This window comes from Aspergillus candidus, assembly GCF_002847045.1.
Source record: "Aspergillus candidus strain CBS 102.13 unplaced genomic scaffold BDW47scaffold_31, whole genome shotgun sequence".
In the NCBI taxonomy this organism is placed as follows: Eukaryota; Fungi; Ascomycota; class Eurotiomycetes; order Eurotiales; family Aspergillaceae; genus Aspergillus; species Aspergillus candidus.
Window position 1 is genome coordinate 1 of NW_020194036.1, and position 21,650 is coordinate 21,650.

A 21,650-nucleotide genomic window follows, 5' to 3' on the forward strand; every position below is an offset into this window, starting at 1 on the left:
CGAATAGCATGTGTCAAGCTCTTGATGCTTGTGCTGGGATGTATCATACTAGTTATACCAAACCCAACTAAATACTGATTCGGTGGATTAGTGCAGTGCCTGTCAGCTTATGACAACTCTGATTTGTTGGTTAGCACTCGCTTACTCGGAAATCAAGCCACTATTCCACATGAGTCAACGGTTTGTCGTGGCAGCTATCTCTCAAGATTCCTTTGGTACAATCATATCTTGTACCAGGCTAACGACCAAACTCCCAGTTATAACAAAACTCTACACAGTGGGCAGTAGTCTAAATCACGGATAATGGCCAAAACCCAAGACCATGTCTTCACAGACAGAGGGGGCGTTATCGAAAACCGACACCTAGTCCACGCAGCAATAGTGGACGCCCAAGGCAAACTGCTGTACAGCGTCGGCGACCCTTCACGGATAACGCTAGTTCGCTCGGCAGCCAAACCAGCGCAAGCCCTAGCCGTCCTCGAGACGGGAGCCCCCAAGCAATTCGGCTTCGACGACGCCGACCTGGCACTGATGTGCGCATCCCACAACGGTGAAGCCAGACACATATCGCGGGCGTTTGCCATGCTGGCGAAAGTCGACGCCCGGGAACAGGATCTTCGATGTGGCGGCCACGCCGCCCTGTCGGCGTCGGTCAACCGAGCGTGGATCAAGAGCGACTACACCCCTACCGAGATATGCAACAACTGCTCTGGTAAGCATGTTGGCATGCTGGGCGGGTCGAAAGCCATCGGAGCTGCAATCGCAGACTACCACCTGCCTACTCACCCCATCCAACTCCGAGTGAAGCGCGTCGTCGAGGACCTGTGCGGCCTGGAGGCCGACAGCTGTCAATGGGGCATCGACGGCTGCAATCTCCCAGCCCCGGCGTTCCCCCTCCACTACCTGGGCAAGATGTATGCCGCTCTTTCTGCGGCGGCAGATTCCATGGCTGTCGACTGCTCCGCTTCCGCGCGAGAACGCGGTCTATCCCGAATCTATCACGCCATGACGCAATACCCAGAGCTCGTCGGCGGCGAAGGGCGATTCTGCACAGCCCTCATGCAGGCGTTCGGGGGTTCTCTCGTCGGCAAAGTAGGGGCAGATGGGTGCTACGGGATAGGTATCCGGGCGTCAGAGGCGACGGACCGAGTTGGTGCCGCTGGTGCGATCGGCATCGCTGTCAAAATCGAAGACGGCAATCTTGAGATTCTCTATGCGGCTGTAATGGAGATCCTCGAGCAGCTGCAGATAGGGACCCGAGATGCCCGAGGCAGACTGGCAGACTTTCATCGTCCCGTCATTACCAACTCTGCTGGTGTCGTCACAGGACATACATCTCATGAGGTTATAGTGAGACCGGCAATGGCCTTGTAGTATGAGTTGTCTAAACTAAAGATAAGATCAAGGCTCATATACCTCGATACAGCCCTAGTCTATACAAACAAACATCAATACCCATGACTACAGCATTTCTAACAACCATAGCTCTGCTATAATAAGTACAGAACACCGATAAAATCCACACATTTTGAGAAATAAATCATCAAATAGATGCAAGAAGAGATAAAAAAAAGGCCTGTTATCCAATCTCAAGTATTACGAGAGAAAAACAAAAGAAACATTCGTGCATCATCCGTGAATCGAACACGGGCCTCATCGATGGCAACGATGAATTCTACCACTAGACCAATGATGCTTTCTTGATTAAGAGGTCCCCTTATAAATATGAGATTGCAACGGTTCAATTCCAATTGTCTTAAGGTACTACATCGTTTAAGCTAGACGAGACTAATAATTTCCACATCCATTACAAAACCGATTCCATCAACCTTGTTCTTGTCGGTAGAAAGAACAAACCAAGTTCCACAAACTGAGATCAGCCAGTCTTGACCGGAGTCTCCTCAACCGGGACAGACGTGTCGTTCTCATCACCAGGAGCTGAGACCTTGAGGTTGCCCTGGACAATCTCCTGTTCGAGGTCGTCTAGTCTGCTCTTCCTCTCAAGCTTCCGCCAGGCGGGTACTCCGCTGTTGAAGACGTCGTCCATCTCCTCCAGTGTGTAACCCTTGGTCTCGGGGGCGGTCAAGAACATGTGAACGAACGCTGCGGTGTTGAAAGCGGCGAACTATGAAGGCAAGAGAGGTTAGCGCTCGTCTTAGGATCCACATAGGCCAGCCCCGTCCTAGAGCAGAGGAAACTTACAATCATGTACATCTTCCAGTTGATAGACCACAGCAAAGCCGGGACAAATAGCGCCAGCAGACAATTCCAGGTCCAGTTGGACGCCGTCGCCAGCGAGACGGCCTTGGCGCGAACCTTAGACGGGTAAATCTCGGCCGGGTATGTCCAGCTGGTGGGACCGACTGTGGTAGAAAAGGAACACACGAAGAGATAAGAAAGGGCGATAATGGCTTTTCCGACAGAGGGATGTGCGGCCACGGTCCAGGAGATTGCGTCAAGTTTCGGATCCGTGCCGGGATTCGGTGCGCCGAATCCAGCCTGCAAACCACCTTCGATGTAGAGGAAGATGGCCTGGCAGGCGAATCCAATCAAAAGAGCCTTGCGACGCCCAAATTTGTCCAGATAGATGATCGCGGGCAGTGTGAGTGCCGTGTTCAGGATGTATTGAATCGATGCCGTCAAGAGAGGCGATCCGGTTCCGGTACTCTGCATGATATATACTGGCCAGAAATCAGCTTGCTGGCTCACTTGCGATGAAGTCTTGTTTAATTATGAGAGGGGTACGGTAGAGGAGATGCTCACCAATGTAGTACATCATGACGTTCATGCCACAGAGTTGGGACCACATCTGCAGGCTAATACCGAGGATAACACGCTTGAACATTCGTGGTTCAAGGAGGACTTGGTAGCTGGAGTTCGCTTGTTCGCGTTCGATTCTCAGGGCTTCCTCAATCTCGCGGTACTCGGCAAGGACTTTGGGGTGGTTGATATCGCCGTTTCCGTGGAGCCTAGCGAGGACCTGGATGGCCTCTTCCCAACGGTCTTTGCTTGCCAGCCAACGGGGGGACTTGGGGAAGAAGAAGAGACCGACAAAGAGGATGACGCCCGGCACGATCTGAATGCCCCAGGGAATGCGGAACGCGGCGGTGCTTTGGGTAGGGTTATCCGGGCCGCCATCGATGTTGCTGGCTCCATATTGCTGGATTTGTGTCAGTGACCGCCACAATCGGTGTGCAACTCTGCAGGAGTAAACTGACAATAAAGTATTGGATCAAGATACCCCAGGTAATAGCCCACTGCTGTAGAGAGATGACTCGGCCTCGGATCTCCTTGGGCGCAACTTCAGCCTGGTAGACTGGCACCATGGCCGATGAGATGCCAACACAGATACCCGCAATGACACGGCCGACGACCAGGAGGGCTATGCCATTAGAGGCGGCCATGAAGCTATTTCTATCAGTATATAGTGACTGGCTGTAGTTCACGCTCGGTGACCTTACATAGAACCCAGGATCCAAAGAATCGTGGACATTTGAATGGTAAGGACACGCGAGTAACGATCGGCAAAGAAACTCGAAACCAGAGCACCGGCAAGCGAGCCGAATGGCATCGCACAGGTGATAGCACCCTAGGCTTGTCAACGCAAGGTTCCCGTTTAAGATATAATTCTGCCGACTGACCTGTTTGTACTGGCCGGAACCGACTTGGAAATAGTTCGTGTAGGCGTTGGTGCCCAGCACACCTGCTTCTGTAAGCTTGGACTGACAGGCTCGGCTCGTCACCACTTACCACTCATCGACGAGATATCGAAGCCGAAGAGCCCACCACCTGAGATCCATTAGTCACGATGCGGTCATATTCTTCCTACTCGACAAGCTCTCTTACCCAGGGTGATGAAGCTACACAGGAAATAGACATTGTAGATCGTCTTCATGATGTCGAAGATCGTTGGGAGATTATTCCACAGGTCCCATCGATCGCGTTAACCACAACTCGCAAGATAATGACAGAAGTCAAAAAGTGAAAAAGGTGGGAAAAGGGAAAGAAAAAAAAGGAAGAAAGAAGCTCCAGGGGCAGCCGCGGCAGTCGCAGCCGCAGTTTAAATAGTACTAGCAAACCTATTCACTACCCTCACGAACCCTGGTTGCAAGCAAGCAATGACACATGAATGTGTAGTATTCACCAAGATCAGTGCAGTCTGCTGATTTCATTCCCACCATATCCCCACCAGTGACAGTGAGATAGGGGAATAGAGTTCAGCTTGAGACTGGACAAAGGCTTGGGTGACACGACGTGAGCAGGCGCCACCAACTTCCAAATGTCTTGGTCTCCTTTCTGATTAGGTCTAAAGTGTTTTTGGGTCACTGTCCATCATCTGTTTCTGGAGAGAATGCCATTGCTCCGCATCCTCCGGAGCAGGTCCCCGTAGCAAGATTGGCTTACAGTCAAGCCTTCCACCCCTCTTACCACCACAGCCCACAGGCTCCACGTGGGGGGGGGGGGGGGGGCAATTCACGAAGCACATACCATTGACAGTCACCAGCTAACTGAGACTAGTCTTTTCGTGTCGGAAAATAAATCACGCTACCTGCGCAATCAATCGATGCATGGTTAGCAGCAAGTCCATCCCGGTCAGTTTGTAGAGGGATTAAATCCCCCGTGTTTGTAGTCGACCACACCCCGCATCCTGATTGGAAGTCATTTGATGTAGAACGGGAATCTGCAGTGGGGCCCGAGACCCTTGAAATCAGGTCCTCGCACGGAGGAGTACCAACTTCTGGGATCTGGGGAAAGAGGGGGACGAGAGAGGGAGAGAGGGGGCTTCGCCAGTCACGTGGTTCACTATTGACAACAAAGGCTACCTTTCCATCCAATTGCCACCAACCTAGCATAAAGACCCCAGAAAAATCCGTGCGAGTCAGAGGAGCAGAGAGCTAGCGCCATAAATATACAAAGGTTGACCGCCAAGGGTCTCCAGATAGCCATGGCGGCGGTTCCCCACCAATCCCCTGTTCGCGTGTACGCCAACGGCTAAGAGTGGCGTCGCGATACGACAATTTTGCCTTGGTCCAGGCTGGAAACCGCCTAGTATTGTCGCATCGTGGAGGTCAAGCAGCAAAGCCTTCAGTTGGCGTTGGCGACCGACCAGTCTTTTGTCGAGTCCACGAGATACCGTTACTGTTACATTTGGGAGTGTCCTACCCTGATGGACGAGTCCCACCAATACAATGCGATGCAGGCCGATTGATCCAACGTCGTTCCGCTCTATCATGACGCCTAGAAAATTGCCCTCGAGGATTTGGTGTTGCAAGAGATTTAGCCGACTGAAACAGTCCGAGTCAGGTGCTACAGCATCCACCTGATGCGACGGACGGGGTAGGCTCAGCAAAGGGGCAGCTCGCGCCCATGTGGTTGTCAGGGCTGTCAGGGTAAATTCTGGATACTTCGATCATTATCGAGTACTCTAGAGTATACGAATTGCAAGAAGTCAACCCCATAGTCCATGGCCATTAGCCGAGGTTGCCTAAAGGACAGGCATGGCAGAATTTGCATATGGTGACCCTCCCGCGATATACCTTTATATATTGCCCCACTCCTCCTGTCTTGGGAGAAAGTAGAACCAGCGCAACCTAAACAAATAGAAAAAATAGATACATACAAAGCAATTCCTTGTGCTATGTCTCAGAACTCATCGATACTTTTGCTCTCGTTTGCCTCGAAGCGACCGATCGGTCACGTGCGCATAAACCGAGGTTGATGTCTCCGTCCAGACCAACATGGAATATCACTTAGGGTCAGGCTCTTGAGGATGGAGATCTTTTCCACTGTACAACCTGCTATGATCCGGGTAGACGCTTGAACTATCGAGTACGAATCGAGTCCACAGTACATTCGACGATCAGGGACAGGTGTCCACCACAGGATCTGCGGTGGAGATGGGGCGCATTGATTGGTCGCTCGGTTAACCGATTCCCCAGGTTGGAAGTTGGAGTTCTTCAGCTGGAATTGAATCTCCACTTCTCATCGTAATGAACAATCATCGAATGATACTGTCGGCTCGTGTGCAAGATGTCCACCAAAGATGTCGAAATATCCTCTTCGGAAAAAAAACGCATACGCGACAGACGCGCCCAGAAGGTCATGCGCGACAAGAGAGAGTCGCGCATCAAAGCACTAGAGAATCGCGTTGCATTCTGCGAGCGACATCACCCACCAGAGGGGTATGAGCATCTCACGACAACAATCGATAGGCTACGCCAAGAAAACGAACTTCTCCGGAGTCGGCAGAACCAACTGCAACAAGTCTTCCTATCGTGGGGAGCCGACTACAAGCCACCCACACCGTCAGCCTCATCCACCCCGGCTACGGACCCCACTATCTCCCAAGACTCCCTGTTCACATACCAACCAGGGAGCGAACTAGGGGCAGCGTACACTATCCCTTTTGCTGGCGGGGCGCCATTTCTGCCAAAGAACATCGCAGTAACTGCATCCCGACTCCCCAACACGCAGCCTCGGGATGTCGAACAATCAGATATAATGATCGGAGCTTCACCCCCGACTACTACGTCCCAGTCCATCCACCTACCCACCCTACCGCACATTACCTCCTCGCAGCCTGTTTCAAACAGCGTCCCAACATGGTGCCTAACGCCTATGAACGAATACGGCCACAACGCCTCCCTCATCCCCGCCACGGTGCCGTGGCTTGCGCACCCCGAACTGATCGCAGCGTGTCCCCTCGCACCATCACCCCTGGATCTCCTGCACGGAACACGGCGGAATTTCCTAGCAGACCAGATCCACAGCAGTCTCCGACGACACCGCCTCCGCGATCCAGAGTACCTAGCATCCGGCTGGATGCTATACACCTACAGCAAATGGCGCGTCTCGCCCGGCCCAGCCACCTTTGAGCGCCTACCCATTTGCTTGCGTCCCGTAATGGCTCAGATTCAGAAGGGCCATCCCAGCGCGCTGGACTTCATCAAGTGGCCGCAGATGCGGATCAACATGATCGAGAACTGGACCAAATACGACCTCGTCGAACTGATAGGGTACTTGTCGTGTTGCGTCAAGCTGCGGTGGGCGTGGGGCGAAGACATTTTGGAACGAGACAGCGAAGACAACTTGCACATGCGACGGGAGTACTTGGAGACTTTTACGCGCGAGAGCGGATGGGGGTTGACGTCGGAGTTTATTGACAAGTATCCTGAGCTGCTGGAGGGGATGGATGTTGAGGCCATGCGCTTCCATATAGATTTGATGTAGATGCTGGTCATCTACAGACGAGAAAACTAGTGAAAAGCAGTTAAGCTTGTCGGCCCTACAATATCCGTGGTCTCGGTGTTCCATTGGAGCGGAATCGTCCGGCTTGTTACGGCAGCCCCAACTGGCGTCAGGGACAGCCACGGCCGAGTCATTACTTTCTCGAAGTCTGCTAGACCTAGTTCTGGCGTCGTGTGAACAAGATACCTTGCCTAATTGCAACGGGGTAGGTCCACCAATCCCTTACAAACGGGCGCCGTCGCGGTGGTCAGGATCGCGACAGCCTTACTGACGGACGACACTAGGCGTATGCAAATATTGCTTCTTCATCTGTAAAATGATCTACAACATCACAGGATACTGATATAGAACGGCCAATGAGAATAAGACCATCTACGCGGTCATGGCCATTCTTTCCCTCAAACCTCCGCAAAATGACATCAGATGCTCCATGACTCGGCCACTCCGGCCGGGCCAGTGAAAGGAGAACGCCATGATAACTTTCCGCAAGATCATTGTAAAAATTTGATCACATCTTGAAAATGATATTCAAAACGGACAATACCAGACCCGGTAGAGCCATACATACCCCAAGCCCTATCCGCATGAAGGAAATTATAACCTTGTTATTATAATGTGATTAGCTTAGCAAAAGGTTGAACCCAACGAGCAAATCAGGAACCGCCCAATGTGTCAAAACAAAATACGAATTTAATACACAGAAAATTCTATTTGAACCTAGTAAACGACGTGCATCACCAGCATGCAAGGGGCGTGCAATATATCTCGCGTTATCCGTCCTTCCCTGACGGGTGCCGGTCTCAGTCCCTTGCTTGCTATCGATGTAGCTTCATTTACAAGGGCAAGGATGGCCAGACCAGGATAGACGGAGTAGCGGTCTACTGAAGCCATTCTGGTAAAAGTAATGTATAGATATGCAGAAATGCTATAAAGGGTATTGCATGAATATATACAAGAGAAAGCAACGTTTCGACCAAGAAACCCCTTTTTGTATACCAGTCCCCCCAATGCTATAATTTAGTATCTAAATCATTTGTTAGCAAGAGCCTCAAGTATTCCCACATTGGGACCAAAAGAACTCACGAAAACGTCTCCTGATGGAACCACACCTCCCTCGCCCCCTTCCGATCAGAAATAATATGCTGCTGAGCATCTGCAGCAGCAGACCCCACATCATGATGCATCGACGACGGCCCACAGACAACAACACCAACAGAGACACCGTCTTGGCCAGCAAGCGCGTCAACCTCAGTCCTCAACGCCGGTCGACCCCGGAAGAACTTGACAATAAACATAGACTCAGTCGCAGGATTCTGCTCCTGCGCGAGAACCCCCGCCTTCTCAGACGGCGATTCCATCCCAGCAGAAACATCATCCGCACCGTGCTGTTCAGGCCCAGTCTCATGGATATGCACTTCCAGCCCGACGACGTGGGATGTCTGCGAATGCCGTTCCGCAATCTCCCGCAGGGCCTCAGTGTACCAAGTGCGCATTGCCGGATCCCTCGTCGCAACGATGACTTTCATCTCCTTCTCAGCTTTGACAGACCCAGCGCGCCGCACGTAGTCTTCGATAAGCGACAGCGTAAACCCGGCGCCGACGCCCCCACCGACCACAAGACTGCGATCAAACTCCGCGATCGACCGGCTGGTGACACCACCGTATGGGCCATCCAACAGCACAGGAACGGCCTTATTCGGCTGCTGTTCAGCCAATTTCATCAGCCGACCGGTGAGACCGCCGCGCGCGCGCACGTAGAATACCAGCTGATTGACGTTTCCGGGCTGCGGCACGGAGCAGATGGTGAATGGGTGCGCGGTTAGCATGTGGACTCCGCCGGTGAGGAACCGCAGGAAGATGTGCTGGCCGGGCTGCCACTCCGTCGTGGTATTGATGGTGACTTTCAGGGTGTGATCTGTCTCGCGTGAGAGCCGCGCTTTGTGTCGCACGCCTAACTCGAGGTAGGTCTTGAACTGGGCGTAGAACCAGCAGACGGCGTAGAGGACGGCGGTCGCGATGAAGTAGTCCCATGAAGACATGCGGAAGTCGCAGTGAAAGAAGAAGAAGATCATGAAGACCATGGCTGCGAGGAAGTGGGTGCCTTTAAAGAATTCGTAGTAGCGATTTCTGGTCCGGAGGTTAGTCTCGGTTGGAATTTGCCGGGCAAGGTAGGATGCATACCGAATCCACGGGATCGACATGAATGTCAGCCATGCCTGTGCGATCAACGCCACCACGCCAGTCACCCATACACCGCCGGTGTTCCACTCCTTGGCGGTATCACCCTCTTGCTGGTGGTAGACGATGAAAGGGAAGGTGTGGATCAGCGCCAAGACGAACATGGCCCAGGCGACCCAGTTGTGCCAGATGTTAAGCTTCTCGTGAGAGACGCCTGTGAGCGCCGTGATCGGGTTGGCTTTTGCGCCAAGCACACTTCCTGGAATCAGCATCTGCTATCGACCAACACACGTTAGGGCTACACATACATGAGGAAAGGCAAGCATCCCAATGCCATGAAACCTGTGCGTGTCGCGATGGGAGGCGAGCTACCATACTTGGCATCTTTCGTGTTGGGCCAGTAGTAGGGTCGAGGGCCTAGCGTCATTGCTGTTGAAGAAGTGAGAATACATTCAAGTCTCCCAGCTCGTCAGTCATACCTAGGAAGAACACAAGCCCAGCGGCTCCAAGCAAGATCGTCCCCAGGGACCGAGTGTTCCAGCTTCCGACCCTCCAGCTTTTGTAGGACAGGACGCGGAAGACAGCTGTCAACCGGGACCAGCCCGATGTTTGCTTCAACCGCTGCGGGGCGAGGGACGAGACCAAATTCCCCAAAGCGAACAGGATAATGGCCACCATGAAGAAAGCGACCGTCGGCAAGGCAAACCGGTGATCGGCCTCGTACCAGAATACCCAGTAGGAGAATTTCAAGGCACACTGCTCTGGGGTCATCATACACATGGCCTCACGGTCCGAGTGCAGCATGACCGGTTGGTCTAGCCATGGTGTCATCGACATGGCTGAGCCTGGTGGTGAGGACGCCTAATCTGCAATAGATGTGAATCTGAAAAGACGAGAGCCAGAACCAGGCGAAGAAAAGCAAGAGGCACCCTAAGAGTTTGTCAAGTCTGTTGGAAATGTTGTGATCTCGACAGCGGGGCCGATGTGCATATGAATCTCGGTGTGGATCAATCCGCCATGAGAACATTCGAGTTACTATTATGGCATGGTGAGTGGGTCTCGCAAACAATCCGAGGCTAGACGCTCGAAGCCAGCCTGTTCAACTATAAATTGCAGGAAATCCGCTCAAATGTTCTCCCAAAATATGCTTATTTTGCAGTGTGTTCTATCGCGGTGGGCGTGAGTAAACCCTAAAAGCGCCTGGGTATTTGTGGCCGGCAACCACTCTCCCAAGCTTCTCTCCACTTTTATTTAGCTTGAGCATGTTTGAGCACATTTCAACACGCGATGAGTTCCATCAGTCAAATATGGACCAATGGTAACGCATAAATCAAGATATTGGGCGGGGCCACAGTGGAGATGGCGGCAGTAGTCTCCGCGGTGGATCGGCCACAACGTCAGAATGTCCCTGACTCCCTCAAAGCGAAGGTTTCGGGGCTCATATTATTGGAGGTTCCAGGAGTTTGCATTTTACTTAATAGGAAGTGTTCTTAGCCATTGATCTGTAGACTCAACAACGTATGATGAACTGACTGCCTTATTATATCCGGAGGGTCCCGCGCGTGTCACGGTTGCTTTCTAAACCTTTCCTTTCCCACCGTCAACATGGATCACATGGATATGACAACCACAGACATGGACTCAATGTCCAAGACGATGTCGATGCCATCCGCAACCAGCACCTCCATGGGATCCATGGGAGGCATGGGAGGAATGGATCACGGCGACAGCATGTCCAAAGACGGCATGTCGATGCCAATGTACATGTCCGAAATGGCCATGACCTTCTTCACCTCGACCTCCACCCCGCTCTACTCCAACTCCTGGGCGCCCACCAACAGGGGCCAATACGCAGGCACCTGTATCTTCCTCATCGCGCTGGCCGTGATCTTCCGCGTCCTCCTCGCTCTCCGACCGATCCTCGAAGCCCGGTACTGGTCCAACCGCCCCGCACCGCTTTCCCCGCCGTCCGAATCCTCCGTCGAAAAGGGCGTCGAGGTGAGAGAAGTTCCCGCAGAAGTCGGTGGCAGTTTCTGGGGTGATATTGGCAAGGCGTGGTCTGGGTGGAGGGTAAATTCCGCTGGGGCACGCGCGACGTACGATCTTATCGTTGCTGGTGTTGGATACTTACTGTGAGTGTGTCTTTGGGACGGCATGTGTGGGATGTCCTTCGTTTCGATCGCTAACTTCGTGGGATTGATAGGATGCTTGGGGTCATGACGATGAATGTGGGATATTTCATTTCTGTACTGGCAGGCGTCTGGTTTGCGACATTTATTCTGGGGGGGTTAGCTGCTGCCAGTCAACTCTCCCATGGATGAAGCGGTGAAGTGAGGAAGCAAGCATTGAGGCTGCGGTACATGTTAGAGTCAAGGAAGATGCTCATTCTGGATTCGCTTCATGTTTGGACATGCTGCGCCGAATGGTTGTCTTTCATGTATATAATTGATCCATCTAATCTTACGAATGATGAATTTTTTCCTCTCAAATCATGATGGAAAGTAGATGCCTCAGGCTACCTGGTATCCTCGGGATCATCAGCCAATTAGGTAAAAGTGGCCGAGTCGTCGAAGGCGCCGTGTTGGGTAAACCTGGGGCATTTTGATTGGCTGAATATCCCGGCACTAGTACCAAGCCTATACCATTTCCGTAATTAAATACGAACAGTTCCCTCGCAGTCGTAGGTTGTCCTTACAAAGTTCATGTATACTCTGGTATCACGAGGTAATATTCCATTCTTTCTGTCACTGCCTGAGGACCTTCGTGGGACGTGGAGTACATTCTTCATGAGGTCTATGGTTAGGCAGTAAACAGCTGGGCTAGTTCCATGTTTTAGTTAAGTCTTTGACTTGCATCATAGTGGCTGTCCAGTAGAAACGCTTAGGATATGTGACTCTGATATAAGTCCCTGTATACTAGGCAAGTCTCATGCTCATGGATGCCCTAACCAACCAAGACGAATAGCTTGACTCCTGTTGCGATAAGATCTTCCTGTGAGCAGTAATGTAACACCTCGAGTCCACAGGGGAACTGAGGAAAGATACCATCCCACCAGTTGCATAGGTTTATAAAACCCAACAGCGCGAAGGATTATCAGCTGAAAAAACATGGCGTGGGGCTAACATAGCCTTACTATATCAAAACAGCTAGCTCTCTCTTCATACGAACAATCCCCCAACCACAATTGGCTCTAGAGTCAAGCTAATTATGGGGAAAGTGCCTTTGCACGGGGGCTATGCTAGATTTGCCGTAATGAAGCTGCTGCACCATACCCCGCCGGGGCATGGGCAACAGTCAAACAGCGCCAAGTCTAGACAGTTTTGGCAGAGTCAAAAGTGTCTGCATAAAAGAGCGGCCAGCCCAAACTCAAGGCTGAAAAGGGAGCAACAGGAAAAAAAATCTGATACTTGTCCTAGTGCCTGTTTTCGACGACTTCTTGTCGATCCCCGATCTTGCCAGTTGAGCGCGTCAAAATGCACAACCATTTGCAATTATCGCTTGACTACCCCAACAGATTGTATGCACCGGGCGACTCGATAACTGGAACTGTCACCGGCTGGGACCCGAGTAGCAAAAGCTCGGTGTATCTCATTCTCGAAGGTCGCAGCAAGTCATATCTTCGGTTCAAAGGGAGTTTCGACTTCCGCTACAGGGATCGAAGTCCGTTATTGTACCAAGTCATCCAGTTAAAACCGGCGAGCAGCGGAAAGAGCACAGATGGGAGATTTACGCTCACAATACCAGAAACAACACAGCAAGGCCTTTCCAAAGTCACCGAATTGACAAAAAAGCACCATTACTGGACGCATTCGTGGCCCAAGAACGAAGACTTTGAGCTCGATCCCGGATACGCGTTACCGCCATCTATGATCCAGCCGAAGCGGATTAATCACGGGGCAGCGCAGGACGAATATGGCTGGGGCCACGTTCGATATACGATCACAGCGATACAGTCAGAACCAGACAAGAAAAAGAAAGCGAAGGTGACGGGCTCAGCACTGAAGGTGGTGTGGGTGACGACAGCGCGGATGTCCATAGACGCGTATGAGCAAAGGAGGGCAGAGGAGTCGGTGTGCAAGGAGCAGATATTGATGGTCGAAACGCTACGCCTTAACCCTGCTGTTGGAAACCGGAAACTATCGTTCAGGGAGTCGTTCAAAGGCGCCTTCTCAACAAAGCCCAGTCTGCATTTTTTGCCGATTATTGCCGTTCCCAAGCTAGTGGTTGCTGGAAGTGATATTACGCTGTCGGTCTGCGTGCGCGCAATGCCGATTAATTCTAAGAAGCCAGATCAGTTGGGGTACGGCTTCCCTCTTCCGCCTATTACGCTGGAGCAAATCACGTTGCGTCTTAAAGACAGCACCAGAATCCGCTGCAAGGGGAATGTGGTGACATCCGAATACTGTGGCGAGTTTGCGGACGTGGTGGTTGCTAACCAGACGTGGGAGACGAAATACGTATTCTATCCGACAGACGATAATCAAGCGTATGCGTATGAACCATGCTTGATAGACCTCAAAATCCCTGCATCTTGCACGCCGACCTTTCGGACCTGCAATTTCCGGAAAAAGTGGTATATTAAGGGTGACGCGGTGTTTAGTTGTATGTCGGAGAACCTCAAGACATCGTTCCGATGCGATGTGGATATCATCTCGAAGCCACGGCGGTGGAATGCAGTTGGCGATAACCATGGTGATATATCAGGATTACTAATGGTAGGAGAGGAGGAAGATGAAGATGTTGATGTGTTAGAAATGGCTGCGGCGATGGTGGAGGATGCAAATGTTGTCCTGGAAATCATTGATACTTTGAGCAATCTATGACATTGATGCTTGGGTTGGACGGTGGCGCAACACGATCACACAGGCTATCATCACCATGGACAAGGCTACAGCATAGTGCATATCATTATATCATACTTTTTTCTGTCAAACAAAAAGTATCAACCTTGCTCCATGGCTGCACCTGATGCTACAATAGGGTAACCCAGGTTGTGGTGGACCGTATAGACTGGTCCGTTGATGCTTATCTATTACCCATGGGTAGGACAATAATACGTAGACTTCATTATAAGCCATGTAGGCAAGGCAACGGTGTTCCATAAATCAAGGGATGTAGTTTAGATTTCTAGGTAACATAATATACTGTGAAATAACAAATAAAAATGGAACTGATAGACGAAAGTAAGTAACATGAGATATCATTCAAATAGTCTAGGTCAAAAATACTATTCCAGCTCATGCCACACCCAAACGTTAGGCTCATCATACTCAAACCGATCCTGTTTTGGATAGTACCTGAGTGGCACCAAGCCACGAGGAAGGCAAATCTCAACTAGAGAATAGCCAGTCACCAAACCCATTGCGGTATCATCTCTTAACCTTCCCAGAGCCCTCTGGAGATCCATCCCAGTCCATTCAGACCATTGGTCCATATCGCCCTGCACAGACATCGACTTCCGTGCGACTTTGACAACCTTACCTCCGAGGGAAACATGTTTCCGCAGCCAAGGATCAAAAGGTAAGCACGGCTTTCCGTTCACAATGCGCCCGCCATCGCCCGAAAGAACAGTTCCCACAGGGCCCATCGTGGGGCCGAATCCCTTCGTCCAAGATAAATAATCCGCGATATCCACAGTCGGAAAGTCTGCCTTGCGGGTGGGACGGAGTGGCACGACTAGAACCTCGAGCCCCGTCTCGCGAGCAGCTTCCTTCATACAACCGAGCATCATCTCCGCGAGGCCCTTTGACCGCCACTCGGGCAGCACAGCAATAGACAGAGCGGACAGCGCATTGGGACGATTATTGCATTTCCTGGTGGAGTCTCGAGCCTGGTCATCTGTGAAGGGTGCCGCAAGTGGAGGGAGGCCCTGTCGGACAAGACACTGCTCTACTCCCCGGGACAAGATCGTATCGTACCCTCCATCTGGTAGGGATTGCAGAAATTCAGGGTCGGAGGATAGGCCGGTGCGTCCGCCGATGGCTTCTAGCTCGGGCCAGAAGAAGGGAATGGACTGTGCGAATGCAACGAGGGTTTCGGGCTCTGCGGGGCTTTGCCGGACGATGAAGAATTGGAACTTTCTTAGCTCTTCGTGGTTGCGGGTCTTGGAGAGGTAGAAGTCATCTGTGAGGTCTCCTCTCAGAAAATTCGCCCAAATGGTGCAGAACGGGTGGCTTCTGTCGTTCCAGTCGGGCCAAAGATCTGGGCGGGATTGAGCAGTGTAGACACGGTATTCACTGTTTGTAGTCATTGTGAAGAAGGACCTGAGTACAAGAGACAGGGTATGGAAAGTCAGAAAAAAAAATCTTATTGTGCGTCAAGTGCTCCTGTACTTGTAGGCTTGCTGTGTGATTTATATTGACAGGGTATAGAGCTATAATGGGAGACGTAGAACTGGCAATTTTTTGTAGTAGTCTCTTTTCGAAGAGAGCGAAGGCATCGCTTTAACCCCTACCTCTTGAGTTAGCCCTACTTGCATAGTATACCTTCTATCGAATACAATCACTGAAGCAGATACCTCCTGAGAGGGCTCAATCTGGAATTGCCACTCTGGAAAAGTACTGAAAAAAGTAAAACAAGAACCACATGGATATTGATGAAGAAAGTGTAAAACCTGTGATTCCGCTGACAGTGCACTGTCAGCAAGTGGAACCAGAACTTGCTGAATGATGCAGTGAATGGCACAACTGCCGAGAGGGCTAACCTTGAGAGGAACATACACCGGCTCGAGATTGGTATCGGCGCTTGCAAAGTCTCTCATCGGCGATTATGTTTATCATCCCCGACAGGATTAGATATTGGTATAGCAAGACACAAACTCATCAACTTCAGCCAGCCCAAATCCGTCGGGCTTCATTCCTCGATAATATTTATGAATTTCAAAGCGCCGGCCTTTTGTATAGGTCTCATGCTGAAGCGCATTTATGATTTCATGATATGTGGGTGGCTACTATTACTGTCCCTCGAGATGATGTATGAACAAGGTAATCACGCCAGACCCCTTGGTCTGGTTACCCCGAATCTCATATAAATATTCCTGCCGTGGCATGGCTATCTTCTCTGCTCTTAACTAACGACAGAGCTTACATCCGATCTACCACCCGTTTGAACCCCATTACGCTTCTCGCAGTGCCATTCTGGCGGCCCGGAATCAACAGATCCTCAACAGAGAACCCACCCTGACAGGGTTAGAATATTGCGATAATTTGCCGCCGAGTAAATTTCTGTTTACAGAGAATATTTCGAATCTTCATCATATTATATTCAGCTGCCCCACTTTATTCACATCTGCAATAACCTATGTTTGCTGTACTACCGAAGCAATCTGCGGATGGTCTCCCACGGAAAGTATGAGATGCCTGCCTAGTCCCAGCCAAATTTGGCATAAAGATCCTGGAATGGGTCCGATAGGCATAAAATGGGGGTTTTGTTTGGTGGTTGGGCTGCGAGTTGTTTGCGATCATTGATTTTTGCTTTTCCTCAGCAGCTTAACACGTCTTCATTCGAGAGCGATTGGTGATGCGCATGAAACATTGACTCAACGTCACTGTTGCGCTTAGCAAGGGAATACTTAGCCACCTCGAAGATAAGCTTTCGTCATATACTCAGTGCATCCGGCTCTTTGGACTTTTAGATCATTTGCAACAATGAGCCCGCATCACGGGGACAAACAAACCCTGAAGAACCGAAATACATGATCGTGGCGCATTGATATAACACAGAACAATTATGTAGTTAGTTGGCCTCTACAATATATTATCTCTGACAAGTCACAGAAAATTTGTTACAGGTGCATCACTAGAGCTGGAGCCATGTGGCCCCGGCCCTGAGTTTGAAATATTCACTTGTTTAACAATATTGGCGCAGCTGAAAGTTGCTTACCCCGACCTCCGTGCTCATGTAAACCCCGCAGGTTCAGCTTGCAGGACACACGATTGTGATAGTATTCTAGAGACGCTTTAATATTAACTAGGAGCCTGATATACAGAGTACTCATTGCCAAAGCCATTTCAGCTTCCCGAAACCCACCTGGACCTGAAGAAAGCCGGATCCAAGATATATCAGCCCCGTTTTCAGCCGTGGCTTGCTGTGATAACTTTCTATTTCGACGGCTGACGATGGTTTTAATTTAAGCTAGGGTTTGCATTGGGTCCTTGACGAAAATCTTCTTTGAAGTGAGTTTTAACAGGTACGGAAGAGGTACCGTACTCGAAGTTCCTTCACAAATACTGAATGTGGCCTTTAACTCTCCGGCTGAGGTGTTCCATGGTAGAGCCAAAAGGGGTGATGGGCATCAATCTTTGATGTAAGGAACAACGATCGACAAATATGCAAATCTATCTCACATTCCCCTGATCCTGTTCCTAGAGTGGTTCACTTGCATCCTATCATGCAAATCATTTTATAAGTGCACACGGGCTCCTTAGTAGAATAAGTAACCTTCATATCCTTTAGGTACATTACAAACAAATAATCAGATAGATCACAAAAACATGGACCCATTGATCGACTTTCTGATACAAACACGTCTATCGAATATGGGCCAGAATGGCGTCACTATTGAGGACGACGAACCCTTTTTCGTGGCAGACTTGGGCCAAGTGATTCGCCAGCATCGTTGCTGGAAGCGTAACCTGCCAGATGTCCATCCTTTTTACGGTACGTTCCTTTTAAAGGCACCATAGATTGATCCCAACCTAACAATGAACTTCCTATAGCTGTGAAATGCAACTCCGACCCAAACCTCCTTCGACTCCTTGCCGAGCTCGGGACCGGTTTTGACTGTGCTTCTATCGAAGAGCTCCGCAGTGTTCTGGCTCTGGGCGTCGATCCCGCACGCATAATCTTCGCAAACCCGTGTAAGGCAGCTTCATCTTTGGTATTCGCACAAAGGGCGGGCGTCTCTTGGACGACGTTTGACAACCTCGACGAGCTCGACACCATCAAAAGATACCACCCCAACGCACTGCTCGCGCTTCGCATCTTTGCAAGCGACAGCGATGCGCTCATCGACCTGAGCAAGAAATATGGTGCACCGATCGATTCCACATGGCGACTTCTACAACGCGCCCAAGCACTCGGGCTTGAGGTGTCCGGAGTTAGTTTCCACGTCGGTTGGTAGCCCTATCCCATGAACATTGGAAAGCACGCGAAAGAAATATTGACCGAAGTCTATATCAGGAACGGGTGCCTCAAACCTCGCATCGTATATCAAAGCAATCCAACAAGCCAAGACAGTAGTAGAACAAGGAAAAGCCCTCGGATTCGTGATCAACGTCCTCGACATCGGCGGCGGCTTCCAAGATTCCAACTTCGAGAAATTCGTGCCCAAGCTACAAGCAGCCCTGAGAAGGGAATTTCCCACAGGGATGCGCTTCATGGCCGAGCCGGGCCGCTACTACGCGCGCAGTGCCTACACCCTTGTCTGTAAGGTCATTTCCCGGCGGCTGCAGACGGGCGCACAGCCTGAACCGGACATGCTGTACCAAAATGACGGGGTGTACGGGAGTTTCATGAACGTATTGATCGAAAAAGAGGTGTTACACCCGTCGCTGGTATCCAGTGGTTTCCATTCCTTGGAAGGAGGGAGCAAGCGACACAAGGGAAAGCGTCGCTATTCTATATGGGGCCCGACCTGCGATAGTACCGATCGTGTCGTGAAGGAGATGGACATGGAGTCTGAGGTTAAAGTGGGGGATTGGCTCAAGTATACGCATATGGGTGGTAAGTATATCGTGCGAAATTTCTTTGTAGTTCTTTTTTTCACCCCAGGAGGTAGACTGACTGAATGGCCTAGCTTATACTACGGCCACCGCTACTCAATTCAATGGGTTTCCCAGCCACCGCCATGTTACTTATCTTAACAGTGAGCTGATTGGGCATAGGAAAAGCCGAAAAAGCATGTTGGAGCATTTGTACGGCGGTTGGACGTACAAAGATGCTATTCTACCTATTCCTGTCCGCTACGACGCCAGCGATACGCAGTGACCGGATGCGATCATACACGGTTGAATCATTTATAATGGGATATTCTAAATGATTGACACACCTTCTACCATTTAGATTGCTTAAATACTATCTGACATCGGAAGGGGAAGTCGTGATTTATGTTTAGAAGGGTTGGAGTGACAACACATATCGGAATTTCACACCGGCATTTTGTCTTGTGATGTTGTGAGCTTGCACAGAACCCTTGCAACACAATGGTTATACAGTGTATTGAGAATAATGCCAAGAGAATGGATTAATCACTCTGACAGGATGGTAGAACATCAGAAATCAGATTATATAACTCAGGTTGAAGATGGTGCCCAGCAGCTTCTACACTTGGGTAGTAAACTTATCTATGACTGACAATTATGTAGAGGGCAATGTAAACCCAAAGAAAAAATTATTGCACATGAAAACAATTGAACAGCTTCTGTTGAGTTACAAACCTATAAAAGCGCACAACTATCACCATACAATAAGAGAGCTTGACATGCGACATGACACTTTTTACTATATTCCACTTTGGCATGGCAAGCCATATAGTCTCGCATCACTTCAGATATCGACCCCGTGTTTCCCAATGAATTAGCAATCTGTACCGCCTCGGAATATCAGTGTATATTCATGTCTTGCAAACACCAATGGCCACTTTACTGTGAAACCTGGGCATGGAGCATGAGATTCTGCTGTACTGGGAAGGACATGGGAGATAATTTTGTATAGGCATAGCGTTCCATTTTATGCAAATCCTAGCATTTGGGAATCCAGGAGCTCTAGGGTCCCGAATACTGCACCCCTTTCTTTATCCCTCAAGTTTGTCCCCAACTTTTTTTCCTTAGACAATGGCCGATTTTCCCTTGCTATAACGGGTCAAGGATACATGGCCTAGAAAGATGAGCAGATACCATGTCATTGACCACCGGTCTACATTGAAACCACCAGGAAAAAGGGTCTATATGGGGAAGTGGGTATGTCAAAGCTGACACAAGATACAGCAGCGCCACATACGTCCACATCTGGATTTCTTTTCAGCTATTGTAAACTGGCACAGGAATTAAAAACATTCCCTGGGATTATCGTCACACCTTCCATGCAACCTACCGCGATGAATCATTTCCACTTCTTGTACTTCTGTCAGGGAAGCCGTCCAAGCATCTGCAGTGCCACCCTTGTCCAGCTGGGCAGGTCACACTGACACGCATCTGTACACATGTTATTGAACAGACCCCTGAACTGTGCAATATCAGGCGGAGTGTGGGCAAACTGAGTGTGATTTATAAAAGCACCTATTTTCTACTCAATAATTGCCTCCGAACCACTAGCACGTCAATCTCCAGGAGTTGCAAGTCTTGCGTTTCTGTTCTGCCCTTTAACAATCCTTCTAAGACAAGCCTCTTCACCACAATGGATGTCTTGAAACTAGCAAACACGGTGTCGGAATCGGCCCAAGTCATCTCCGACTTTCTGAAGCAGCAAAACCTGAAGCTGTCGTTCAATGTGGAGGATCCCGACGTCACTGAGCTTTCAGGCCCAGGCGCCGAGCAGTTTCACGAGGCCCGAAGGCGAATTTACGATACGGCATTGACCCTTGCCGACCTGATGGCCGGTGATTTGACCATGCTCGAGACCTACAATTCAGTACGCAGCGTCAATTTTCTACCCTCCCTATTGTTCATTCCTTACTAACTTGACCGGTTTGCCCACAGGCCGACATCTCCGCAGCTGTCCGCATCGCGTCCAAGTTCCGATTTGCCCATGCCGTGCCACTCAACGGCAGCATCAGCTACGACGACCTGGCTGAATCTGTCGGGCTGAGCAAATTTACCGTCCAAAGGGTCATGTACACCCTGATGGGTGTGCACATCTTCCACCAGCCAAAGCCGAACAATGTCGCGCATACGCGCCTGTCCCAAAGACTGGCCACATACAAAGGCATAGACGCCTACCTGACCATGGGCCAAGAGTATCTGCAACGCTCGTGCTACCACATCGCGGACGCGCTGGCCAAATGGGGATCCCCCGAAGACCCTCGCAAGACCGGATTCAATATTGCTATGGATACCGACCGGGCAATTTTCGAGTATGCGGAGGACCACAAGGAGCTGCATAGCATCGTGAGCGGGAGTATGGAATATATGAGTTCTTATAAGAAGGACGGGTTGATCTCGGGATTTGACTGGGAAGGTCTGGGAGATGCTACAGTTGTTGATGTAAGTGCGTCTTTGAAATACGGC

General features: G+C 50.4%; 9 protein-coding genes and 1 non-coding gene across 10 annotated transcripts in view; 6 read left to right on the plus strand and 4 right to left on the minus strand.

Moving 5' to 3' along the window:
* Positions 1-247: 247 nt before the first annotated feature.
* BDW47DRAFT_107790 (asparaginase) lies at positions 248-1,377 on the plus strand (the record flags this gene model as incomplete). Its single annotated transcript, XM_024813079.1, has 1 exon — positions 248-1,377. Exon 1 carries the CDS (start codon positions 304-306, stop codon positions 1,372-1,374), a length of 1,071 nt encoding a protein of 356 aa, XP_024670851.1. The 5' UTR covers positions 248-303.
* A 248-nt stretch (positions 1,378-1,625) lies between these two features.
* BDW47DRAFT_t95 lies at positions 1,626-1,696 on the minus strand. Its single transcript has one exon. It is a non-coding gene; the product is annotated as a tRNA-Gly (tRNA).
* Positions 1,697-1,726: 30 nt separating this feature from the next.
* Positions 1,727-4,465, minus strand: BDW47DRAFT_107791 (sugar porter family MFS transporter). Its single transcript, XM_024813080.1, has 8 exons — positions 3,847-4,465; positions 3,751-3,789; positions 3,642-3,703; positions 3,462-3,589; positions 3,219-3,408; positions 2,764-3,160; positions 2,203-2,681; positions 1,727-2,125 (listed from the first exon to the last, which is right to left on the minus strand). The coding sequence occupies exons 1-8, from the start codon at positions 3,893-3,895 to the stop codon at positions 1,877-1,879; spliced, it is 1,593 nt and encodes a 530-aa protein (XP_024670852.1). The 5' UTR covers positions 3,896-4,465; the 3' UTR covers positions 1,727-1,876.
* A 1,421-nt stretch (positions 4,466-5,886) lies between these two features.
* BDW47DRAFT_107794 (uncharacterized protein) lies at positions 5,887-7,733 on the plus strand. Its single transcript, XM_024813081.1, has 2 exons — positions 5,887-7,453; positions 7,533-7,733. Exon 1 carries the CDS (start codon positions 6,031-6,033, stop codon positions 7,228-7,230), a length of 1,200 nt encoding a protein of 399 aa, XP_024670853.1. The 5' UTR covers positions 5,887-6,030; the 3' UTR covers positions 7,231-7,453; positions 7,533-7,733.
* A 594-nt stretch (positions 7,734-8,327) lies between these two features.
* On the minus strand, positions 8,328-10,263 carry BDW47DRAFT_126757 (ferric reductase family protein; the record flags this gene model as incomplete). The annotated part of the gene is made up of 4 exons (XM_024816604.1): positions 8,328-9,375; positions 9,430-9,681; positions 9,735-9,855; positions 9,906-10,263. 4 exons carry the CDS (start codon positions 10,261-10,263, stop codon positions 8,328-8,330), a joined length of 1,779 nt encoding a protein of 592 aa, XP_024670854.1.
* Positions 10,264-10,832: 569 nt separating this feature from the next.
* BDW47DRAFT_107797 (copper transporter family protein) lies at positions 10,833-11,906 on the plus strand. Its single transcript, XM_024813082.1, has 2 exons — positions 10,833-10,899; positions 10,960-11,906. Exon 2 carries the CDS (start codon positions 11,032-11,034, stop codon positions 11,560-11,562), a length of 531 nt encoding a protein of 176 aa, XP_024670855.1. The 5' UTR covers positions 10,833-10,899; positions 10,960-11,031; the 3' UTR covers positions 11,563-11,906.
* A 965-nt stretch (positions 11,907-12,871) lies between these two features.
* On the plus strand, positions 12,872-14,325 carry BDW47DRAFT_132466 (uncharacterized protein; the record flags this gene model as incomplete). The annotated part of the gene is made up of 2 exons (XM_024817558.1): positions 12,872-14,165; positions 14,293-14,325. Exons 1-2 carry the CDS (start codon positions 12,900-12,902, stop codon positions 14,323-14,325), a joined length of 1,299 nt encoding a protein of 432 aa, XP_024670856.1. The 5' UTR covers positions 12,872-12,899.
* Positions 14,326-14,802: 477 nt separating this feature from the next.
* Positions 14,803-15,676, minus strand: BDW47DRAFT_126760 (GNAT family N-acetyltransferase; the record flags this gene model as incomplete). The annotated part of the gene is made up of 2 exons (XM_024816605.1): positions 14,803-14,821; positions 14,877-15,676. 2 exons carry the CDS (start codon positions 15,674-15,676, stop codon positions 14,803-14,805), a joined length of 819 nt encoding a protein of 272 aa, XP_024670857.1.
* A 2,242-nt stretch (positions 15,677-17,918) lies between these two features.
* BDW47DRAFT_118365 (type III PLP-dependent enzyme) lies at positions 17,919-19,413 on the plus strand (the record flags this gene model as incomplete). Its single annotated transcript, XM_024815200.1, has 4 exons — positions 17,919-18,084; positions 18,144-18,539; positions 18,607-19,149; positions 19,223-19,413. The coding sequence occupies 4 exons, from the start codon at positions 17,919-17,921 to the stop codon at positions 19,411-19,413; spliced, it is 1,296 nt and encodes a 431-aa protein (XP_024670858.1).
* A 1,407-nt stretch (positions 19,414-20,820) lies between these two features.
* BDW47DRAFT_132468 (S-adenosyl-L-methionine-dependent methyltransferase) overlaps positions 20,821-21,650 on the plus strand; it is a gene marked incomplete at both ends in the record, with an annotated part of 1,526 nt that continues 696 nt past the window's right edge. Inside the window, 2 exons of the mRNA XM_024817559.1 lie at positions 20,821-21,054; positions 21,123-21,626. Coding sequence (XP_024670859.1) covers positions 20,821-21,054; positions 21,123-21,626 — 738 coding nt within the window. The remainder of the gene's footprint in view (positions 21,055-21,122; positions 21,627-21,650) is intronic.

Excerpts from the sequence above, each read along its gene's own strand:
- BDW47DRAFT_107791 (XM_024813080.1), bottom strand. The coding sequence starts at position 3,895 with ATGAAGACGATCTACAATGTCTATTTCCTGTGTAGCTTCATCACCCTG. Across the intron at positions 3,590-3,641 it reads GTTCCGGCCAGTACAAACAG|GGTGCTATCACCTGTGCGAT; the intron begins GTCAGTCGGCAG and ends TGACAAGCCTAG. Across the intron at positions 3,161-3,218 it reads TCTTGATCCAATACTTTATT|CAATATGGAGCCAGCAACAT; the intron begins GTCAGTTTACTC and ends ACACAAATCCAG.
- BDW47DRAFT_107794 (XM_024813081.1), top strand. The coding sequence starts at position 6,031 with ATGTCCACCAAAGATGTCGAAATATCCTCTTCGGAAAAAAAACGCATA.
- BDW47DRAFT_107797 (XM_024813082.1), top strand. The coding sequence starts at position 11,032 with ATGGATCACATGGATATGACAACCACAGACATGGACTCAATGTCCAAG.